This window comes from Amborella trichopoda, chromosome 6 (assembly GCF_054954075.1).
Source record: "Amborella trichopoda isolate Santa Cruz 75 chromosome 6, AtrichopodaSantaCruz75HAP2 v2.0, whole genome shotgun sequence".
NCBI classification, from domain to species: Eukaryota; Viridiplantae; Streptophyta; class Magnoliopsida; order Amborellales; family Amborellaceae; genus Amborella; species Amborella trichopoda.
Window position 1 is genome coordinate 15269027 of NC_142341.1, and position 10478 is coordinate 15279504.

A 10478-nucleotide genomic window follows, 5' to 3' on the forward strand; every position below is an offset into this window, starting at 1 on the left:
AAAAATCCGTACGGGACTCGCCAATTCCGTACAATGAATCGGCGATTCACTGTACAGAATCGTCCGGTTCTCTCTAGAACCGGACGATTTCCGATTTTTTAGGCGATCTAGTCCCCTTTTCATAATTTCCGAGTCGAACCGGACTCGCCCGGTTCGACTCGACGTTTTTTAAAACACTGCTCGCAACAAATGTGAAGCGAGTTGGGAAACCGACTTGCACATGTGCATAGGGTAAGAGCCCTATTGCAATGTGCAAATATGTATTAGTCACATGCTTCGTGTGCTCTACATGAGCCTCATGTCACCAAGGAGCAAGTGCCACACGACTGGAAGTGCGGGGCTTCGAGCTAGGGCAGTGATACTCCTCTCCCTTGGTTTAAAGAACAACACGAGAATAGTCATATTTTAAGCATGGCTTCATTCCTCAACATTAGACTAAAATTCATTGTTGTTTCTCTCTACCTTAACAATTTTTTCAAAGACTATGGTTTGAAAAAATGTTATTCTAAAATACAAAATTTTAGAAGACAAGAGTTTGGAAAACCTTCAAATTGATCATCTCTACCTTGAGATTTATGGATATAAAGAAGAAGAAAAAAATTCTAGTCCTATAAAAGGTACATCTTGTAACAAATTATTTGGACTGTCTATTTTTAAGATTTTTAAGTGTTTATAGATCTAATCGATTTCCAGTATTTTTGAATTTTTAAATTTCATAATTGGGGTTGAACATAGATTTTTCAAGTCATTGTACGTCTTAGAACACTAGAACTACATCTTTCGGCAAACTTTTGAAGCGCGTATTCGTATAGTATCAAGTGGGCACCTTTAAAAAAAGTAATAACATTTTTCAAAAAAAAAATACTAACAGGTCCAAATAGGGAAAGAATAACATTAATTTAACTAGAGTAATCGTACACAATGGGATAATTTAAGTAAATCACATGCATGTATATAAGGAATCAAACAAGAGAGAAGGGAGACCAAAGGAGAGAGAGAAATAGAGAAAGGATTTGCCTCTTTTATGATTTAATTTATGTATCATATGACAATCAACCGGGCTTTCCCTCTTTTACAACTTATGGAGGAGAGCGGCTCCACACGCATTCTGTGAGGACTAGGCCGCCTGCATTTTTACATTTTCTTTCTATCTGCTTCTTTTTATCCACAGATTTTTATGGCACTACTCTGAACTTTGAACAACCAAGAACATTTAACAATCAAAATAATAAACAACCCCAAGAACAAAAGGACCCAATTGAAGGATAGAGAGGGGGAACTTTGCACCAATTATCAGAAAGACTAATCAACTGTAACCAATGAGAGAGAGAGAGAGAGAGAGAGATTGATTTCTCAACCGTGGTAGGATAAAAGCGAAGATGAGGTCATGAGAGAGAGAAACATTTCTCTAGTGTTGGACCAAATGGGTGGAGAAGAGAGAGAGAAAAGGGAAAACCCAACTGGGTTATAGAGAGAGAGAGGGGTCTTTCAGCTGTACGAAGAGGAGAACCAAAATTATAGAAGTGGAAGGCAAAAAAATGGAGGAAAGAGAGAGAGAGGAGATAGATTTCTCAGCTGCACAAATATGGAAAAGACCCAGTAAGAAAGAGAGGAGATAGATTTCTCAGCTACTATACCTAGAAGAAGAAGAAGAGGAGGCAGCATCTCCCTTGGTGATCTTAATGCCATAGTAATTGACATACCACTTCACAAACTTCCTCAGTCCTGTGGCCAAATCAGTGGTGGGTCTATACCCGAAATCCCTCACCGATGAGCTGACATTCGCGTGCGTGAACGGCACGTCGCCGTTTCCGGGCATCCTCACTACATTTTTCTTGGCCGTCAACCCCAAGAGTCCCTCCAAAATGCCCACCAATCCCTTCACTGTGACAGGGGATGTGTTGCCGAGATTGTAAACACGGAGCTGGGCGGGGCCTCGCTTGCGGCCACCGCTGCCAGTGCTGCGCTGGGCGGTGTCGAGGGCGCCGATGCATCCGCGGACTATATCATCAATGTACGTGAAGTCGCGGGCCACATCCTGCCCGTCGGCTCGCTCGAAGATGGTGATGGCCTTGCCCTACAGTAGATCTCAACCGGGTCAGGAAACATTGTTGATGTAATTACCGTTATATAACGGCTTCTATGAAGGGAGATGAATACTTGGCAAAACTGGAATAAGTATGATGCAAAGGAGGTGAAAATAGGAGAAATTGGGTTAATAGATCCTTTTGAAAATATGCCTCTAACCATTTTTGGTGCACTTTTTCACTCAATTTGAAATGAAGGAAAAAGAAAAGGAAATCAGAGAAAATAACAAAAATTGTATTAAAACGGAAATAAAAGAAAATTGGGTTTCACAAGAAAGGGCCGTTTTTTTTTTTTTTTTTTTTTGCGGAAATAAACATCAAGAACCGCATGCCCCCTTTACATAAAAATACGTTGTTTGATTAAAACGAACGGCCGTTATTTTACAAAGAAACTCCGGCTAACGCTAAGTATTGACATGGATGGCATCTTTCATGTCATACCTGTTACATAACTACCCAGCGTTACGACAATTAGATAACATAAGAACTGACGGGCTCTACCATTATATGCATCAGTAATAACACTCGGTAAAGAACTCAAAAGCATACCTGCAATATATCCTTGGTAAAGGAGAAATAGGCCATGTCGGGCCTCCCCCAAGGCCCATACACCGTGAAGAAGCGCAACGCAGTGAGAGAGAGGCCATAAATATGATTATAGGCGTGGGCGATGGCCTCCCCCGACTTCTTTGTCGCCGCGTACAGACTCGCCGGCCTGTCGGTCCGATCAACTTCAGAGAACGGTGCCTTCTCATTGAGCCCATAGACCGAAGACGAGGAGGCCCAAACGATGGCAGGCTGAGGAGAGGCTTGGCGTGAGGCCTCAAAGAGAGAGACGAGGCCGGCGACATTGGAGTGTACGTACGACGAGGGATTCTGGAGGGCATAGCGAACACCAGCCTGGGCCGCGAGGTGGAGGACGTGAGAGAAGGGCACGACGTCGAAGAGCTTTGCGAGGAGGTAGGCGTTGTTGATGTCGCCGTCCACAATGAAGATCGACTGCTTTGCTAACAATGCTTGACGGGCGCGCTTCAAGCTCGGATCTATGAAGGGATCAGTTCAGATTAACATTCTTTTTAGTGTTTGGTATGGCGGAATTTGAGCTCAGAATTTAGAGATAGAAATGGTGGAATTTGAGTTTAGAATTTAGAGAGAGAATTTGATAAATTTCTGATTCGGAGAGACAGAGACAATTGAACTTGTGAATTAAGACAATAATCGGAGAAATTCAAATATGTACAGAGAGAAGTTACTGTGTGTAGAGATCTTTAGAGAGAGAGAGTAGCTAATGTGTGTAGGGATTTTTAGAGAGAGAGAGAGAGGGACTAACCGTAGTAGTCATTGAAGTTATCGAGCCCAAGAACCCCATCCCCTCTCTTTTTTAGAGCGAGAGAAGAGTGAGATCCAACAAAACCAGCAGCCCCTGTAACCAAAACTGAGAACCCATTTGGGCGCCGAGGAGTCGAGGAATGGCGCACCTGCTTCTCCCACAACGGACCGCCCCATCGAGCAGAGGCGGCCCCAAAAGAAGAGGTGGAGGAAAGCCTTCTCCTCACCTCTGTCGGATAGGAAGTTAGAGTGAGGAAGAACACAAGGAAGAGTGCGATCAAAATCGAAGCTCTAAATAGCAGCTTCGATGAGGCAGCAAGCGCCTTGCTGCTGTTCATCTTTCTAATATACGAGTTGTATCTCTCTAGCTTCCCCTTCCCATCAGCCATCGCCATTGATCCTTGCTCTCCCTAACACTCTCTTTCTCTCTCTAACAACTCTCTTTCTCTCTCTACGATGCTGGGTGCATTGCAGGGATGTGGAAGGATATATAACAGACGATGCTGGGTGCATTGCAGGGATGTGGAAGGATATATAACAGAGGATTACTGTTTAGACAGAGAAAGTTGCTGGGCTGGCATGAGAGAGAGGATTACCTCGTGTTCGCTTTGCTTTTTCCCTCTTTCTCTCTCTAAAACTACTGGAATTGATTGACCCCGCGTTGTGGGCACACAATCTCTCTCTAGTTACAGTTGTGGGATCGGTAAGAGATTGGAGGATGTGAGCTTTGTGGACCCGAGAATAAGGACGAGTGATGGGAAAAGAGGGCTCTCTCCTTTCACAGTTCCTGTCAAAACCAATTATTACTGGTTTATGTTTTAGAGAGGGGAGCGATTTTCTCAAAATATAGAAAGATTTGAGGAGAAATTTAAGCGACCAACTCGTCCTCTTTGGAATTGGGTGTTAGAGCTGGCGATGGCTCTAAGAAGGCTCACAAATTCGGCCCACCCGACCTTCTATTTTATTTTATTTTATTAGATTTACTTATGGACTCTAAATTTTTTTCTAAAATACAAAATGCGATGTTTATGGGTAGAAATTACAAAGGTAAGTTAATTATTATTATTATTATTTTTTCTTCAACTCGGTCCAATTTTTTTTTGTTTTTAAATTTTCATTAGTAAGGCAGTGCCTTACTAATAACAGACAAATTTTAAGGTCCATGCATAAATCTTTTTTTTTTTTTTTGTTAGATTTACTTAAGTACTCTAATTTTTTTTCTAAAATATAAAATGTCCTGCTTATAGACAGAAATTACAAAAAAGGTTGGTCAATCACTTTTTTATGTTTCAAAATTGCCCCTCGATCTGAGCATGGAATCCTCGGGCCAAATTTTTTATTTTTTCGTTAGTAGAGCAGTACCCTACTAACGAAAAAACCAAAAAAAAAACATCGGTCCAATGATGTTCTTGGGTCGAGGGGAAATTTTGAAAATAAAAAGTTGGCCAACTTTCTCTGTAATTTCTACCCTTAAATAGATCATTTTGTATTTAAAAGAATTATTTATTCATTTATTTTTAACCTGACCCGGCTTGTTGCGACCCTGATTTTATGTATGCATAGTGGAAGAAAACTATGGGATGTCAAAGAATATTTGAGACAAAGTTTATGAAAAATGAAAGAGACATAAAAAGAAAACTAAATAGGCAAAATCACAATAGAGTGCGAAAAAGGAGAGAGATATGGAAATCACAGGTAATCGTTCCAAAAAAAAATACGATGAGGGATAACAGAAACTTAGAGGGAGAGTTAAAGAGTAAATAAATTGAGTGGGCAAGATGACGGCTGCCGACAATTGTTTCTCCATAATTAAATCTTCAACGCCCGCGATTTCAGATAACAAAACAAAAATAAGTGACCATGGATGGTATGGATATTAAATATATAATCAGGGGCACAATTAAATTGAACGATAGAGATTGTCACGGGGCCTCGGTCATTCAAAAGACACGGATTCAAGTCCGAAGAAGGAAAATGAAAGACTTTTCTATACTCTCTTTTCATTTTCCTAATACTAAATTCTGCCACATTGCCATTTTAACTACCTTGATTGATGGCCAAGGGAGGGCCGGCAACTATGCCCCTAAGGGTAAGGCCGGGCCATGGTCGGGCCGGTAAGGTTCGGCCAGGCCCTCCTTTTTTTTTTTTTTTAGCCCGGCCCAATCCTCATAGGGTTAGGGCTATGACTTCTTTAACCCCATCAGGGCTGATAGTCCCAAAGCTGGCCTGATAGGGCCTAGGATGAGGCTAGGGCCCAGCCCTTTGCCAGCCCTACTTGAGACCAATCTACAAAAATTACGCCAAGGCAACTCTGGATTGGGAAACTACGACTCACGCCAAGTTGGGTAGTTCAACTAGGAGATCTTAAAAAAATTTCAAAAAAATTAAAACATCCAAATAACAATTTATAATTTGTTTTATTATATTTTCTATCATTTTGATAAATATTGGAAAGTGTTTTGACCATGAATAATTTTTTTATATTTTTCTTTATTTTAGATTATATTCTCTGGGGGAATGATTTCATGCAACGGTTGTATAGTAGTATAATGCAACCATCTTCAAAAACTATGTTAGAGACATTTGTTTGACACGAATTTTTAAATGTACACTCTTTTCATTCCGAAGAACGATCATAATTTATTTTGTTTTGGAAAAAATTCTCTAGAAAGGTTTCATTCTAGCCCAATTAATATAAGCCGTCTATTTTATTGAGATGGTTGGATATAAGCCGTAGAAGGATTTTTTTATTTGCAAAATTTTTATATAGCATTATCATCATTAGATTAATAGTACTAAAAAATAAAAAGTGATTTTGAATTTGTTAAGGCCTAGATCTTGAAATTCACCAAATGGATGGTCGAGATTCATTGTTGGATGGGTACTATTTTTTACCATATTTAGAGTGAAAATTGAATATTTTTTTCTTAGGATTGATTATGAGGATGAAGAGAATGTGTGTACAAAATTTGGGATCATACAAATGTCAAAAATATAGTTTTCTAGAGATGTGGTTGCATTATACTACTATACAGCCGTTATACTACTATACAACCGTTGCATTAGATCATTTCCCTATTCCCTATCATATATTCTTCACTACTTTTTTTATCCTTGTTTAGATGTGCATTGTTATATTTTACTTTAAACTTATTTTTTCTAATTTTTTATAATCATTATATTTTTTATTTTTTTCTATTTTTGAGGAATATTTTTTGTATTTTTTAATTTTTCAACACTTTTCCCCGCATCTTGCTTTTGCACCCCGCTGAAAACCATGTCGGAAGTCGTAAAAAAATAAATGATCCAAATTTATTGGATTTCTATGCTCTAAGTGCCAGACAATTCGAGGAATCCCAACTAATGTGTTACAAATTACATATTTATAGACATAAATTATTTACTTTCAAGATCAATAATTATCGGGCAAGCTTCTATGTTTCCACTACAACATAAAACTTATATACTCCCCCTCATCTAACCGTCCATTCTGAATGGAGGGTTAAGATTGCCCCAATCACAATGTCATGTACTCTATATTATTATTATTATTATTATTTTTTCTATAAACTATTTTGAAACCAAGTTTTGAACATTCAATCCTCTATTAAACTCCCACTAGTGAAAAATATAAAACAAATATTTTCAATAAAAAAAAATTTACCAAAATACTCCTGAAAGTTTCAAGGGATATTTTGGTCATTATATTTTATCAAAAACTTACTTTTTAATATTTTTTATAGGTGCGCCCTTGTGAAAAGATGACACATATCAAATTTCATATTCATACAAGTTATATAAAAAAAATTAAAAATAAAATACTTTCAAATGTCAAATCTAAAATCAAATAATAAATAACTCTCTTGATCAAAATTGGCCGATCGGATGGTAAGAGAAGCATAGATCCTCTACGATGAAGAGGAAGTATAAAAACCTTTCCTATAATTGTCAAGGTCCAAATCCATCGATTTGATTCTTCTAATCTCCACAGCACTTTCAATCTCAATTTGAGGTGCGGCGTAACTTTTTGTTTGGTAAGGCCGAGGCCTTAAAGTTCGCTAGTTCATGATTGATCCCGGTCTCTTTTCACTGCGGCACTAATTAGTGGATAAATGAAGAGAGAGAGAGGCGCACTGACTGATGATGTTAGAGAGAGAAAGTGGACAGTGACCCACAAAGGAGAGAGATAGTGGGATGTGACCTACGCGGACAGACAGGTAAATGGCCAGTTATAGACAGAGAGAGGGTGAGGTCCAGAGTCTAGAGAGAGAAAGAGAGGAAGATGGAGTCTAGAGAGAGAAAGAGAGAACGTAGGACCCACTAAAAGAGGGGAGAGATGGGGAGTAGGACCCACGTGCGGTCCTTTCTTGCTGGTTCTGCTGACAAAGGGATGATGAGGAAGGTTCGTGGAGTGGAGAGAGAGACCCCTGTTTTACGCGGCCGTGTATTATTATTTTCCTCATCACATGGCTGAGGGTGCAATGTTCCGTCGTCTTTTCTTTTCGTTAATATTCGGTCATTTTTCTAATAAAATTTGCTTTTTCTAATAAAATTGGCCCTCAGATATTAGAGAAAAAATAGTATGCAAGGAATTAATGTTGTAGTGTAACTTAAAAAGACACTCCAACATACCGAATGCTTTGTTTTTTCTTCTTGGTAAGTTTTTAAAATATCAGAAATATTATTATAAAATCAACAGAAATACAAAAAAATTAAGAGATTACATCGTCAGAAACCACAGTGCCACATGAGATATGTCGTTCTTCGCGAGATAGACTGCCACAACATTGACTTCCCAATACACATGAACGAAAGACAATGAAATGGAATGTGAGAGATCCAAAATTTGAAACAAGAATGATCTTAACTCCCACGAAACCTTCTTTTCCCGATTGCACCAATTGATAACATTCAAAGAATCCTCTTCAACAATACAATTGGTGCCAATATTTTTAGTGCAGAAAAGCTCAAGACCCTGAAGAAGTGCAAAGAACTCCACGTAATTTGTTATATTTTCACCAAGAGGACCCACATAAGTGAATATAATTTTACCCTCCCAGTCTCTTATGAAACTTGAAAATCTTGAAATTTGACATTCTAAAAAATGCATTACTAGATGCACTATTTTCAAGACTAGAAATCCTTTTCTTTCTCATGTTTATACATCTTGAGAAGTCGAGGTAATTGATTTGAGGATTTTTAGGTATTAAAACAATACGTTATAGTGAATTTTTGCGGTGCACCTTAATTTGATTGTTTAGAGCCTCACCTTTATGTAATATTTATCCTTATATAAGGCATCAATATAAACTATCCAAGTATGTATTTTCAATGCTACAGGAGCCAGATATTTTATCCCTCATGTGATTAGATATAGGAGTTTTTCTTTCATCAATTGGCTGCCAAATGGAGTGAAACATATAAGGTGGCATCCTTTTTTTTTTTTTTGAGAGAAGTTCAGAAATATAATTATAAAATCAACAAAAATACAAGAAAATTAAGAGATTACATCGTTAGAAACCACCAATGCCACATGACAAATGCCGTTCTTCGCAAGAGAGTCAGCCACAACATTGGCTTCCTGATACACATGAACGAAGGACAATGAAATGAAACGTGAGAGATCCATAATTTAAAGCAAAACCGATCCCAGCTCCCACGAAACCTTATTCTCCCTATTGCACCAATTGATAACATTCAGAGAGTCCCCTTTAATAATACAATTGGTGCCAATATTTTTAGTGTAGAAAAGTTTAAGAACCTGTCGAAGTTCAAAGAATTTCGCATAATTTGATGTATTCTCATCCAGATGACCCACATAAGTGAACATAATTTTACCCTCCCAGTTTCTTATGAAACTTGAAAATCTTGAAATTTGACGGTCTAAAAAATGCATTGCTAGATGCACTATTTCTAAGACTTGAAATCCTTTTCTTCTCATGTTTATACATCTTGAGAGGTCGAGGTGATCGATTTGAGGATTTTCGGGCATCAAAACAATAAGTTCTAGTGAATTTTTGCGGTGCACCTTAATTTGATTGTTTAGAGCCTCACCCTTATATAACTTTTCTCCTTTATAAAGCATCAATATAAACTATCCAAGTATGTATTTTCAGTGATGCTTGCAACCTTACATTATATAACTATGGAGCACCTCAAAAACCCAATAAAAAAGAGTGTTCTAAAGTTGAAAAACCTTCCAGTTGATCATCTCGACCCCAAGGTCTATGGATATAAAGAAAAAAATCAAATTCTATTCCTAAAAGTAGTTCATCTTATAACAAGTTATCTACGCTTAGATTTTTCAAGTGTTTATAGATTAGCTGGATCTGTATCGATTTTGAAATCTAAAATTTCATAACTAAGGTTAAACATGAATTTTCAAGTTATCGTAAGGTTTTTGACACCGAAACTACATCTCCCAACGAAATTTAGAGGTATGCCTTACTTGTATAGTATAAAGGCATATTTAAAAATCTAAAAAATGCACTATCTAGATAATTATTACAAGATATACAAGCTTTGAACTTGAAATTCTTTTTTATTTTTACATCTCGTGGTTGCGATAGCATTTCTTAGCGTCAAAACAACATTTTCTAGTAAGATTTTGAGGTGTACGTTTACAATTGTGGTATAAAGTTGATGCCCTATATAAACTTTGACTAATTATTAATAAAAGAAAAAAGTTTATATAAGATGTGAACCTGTTTTTTTTGTTTTTTTGGCAAGGGTACATAACTTTTTATTCAAACAACATCTATTTCGTTACAAAGATAATGATGAAGCAACCAAACAACTAGCGTTTTCCCCTATAAACATGGATGAAATCAACCCGTTGAGATTTGCAGCAACCCATGACTTGCAACCAATGGCTTAAAAAACGGATCGGTGACTCGGATTGGGCTCCCAAAAAACCGATCCGGATCGAGAATAAGGTGAATCGGTCAGAATAAAGCTTAAAAAAAATCCGAAAAAATTATTAAAATTTATTATAAATATTGTTTTTAAGGAATTCAATAAGACATGAGGGTACTCCATTAAGAATTTTCATGTTTTTGAATG

At 37.5% G+C, this 10478-nt stretch overlaps 1 protein-coding gene across 1 annotated transcript; it reads right to left on the minus strand.

The window, feature by feature from the left end:
• Positions 1 to 1001: 1001 nt before the first annotated feature.
• Positions 1002 to 3921, minus strand: GAE6 (UDP-D-glucuronate 4-epimerase 6). Its single transcript, XM_006848431.4, has 3 exons — positions 3418 to 3921; positions 2637 to 3130; positions 1002 to 2077 (listed from the first exon to the last, which is right to left on the minus strand). Exons 1-3 carry the CDS (start codon positions 3809 to 3811, stop codon positions 1625 to 1627), a joined length of 1341 nt encoding a protein of 446 aa, XP_006848494.1. The 5' UTR covers positions 3812 to 3921; the 3' UTR covers positions 1002 to 1624.
• Positions 3922 to 10478: the final 6557 nt, after the last annotated feature.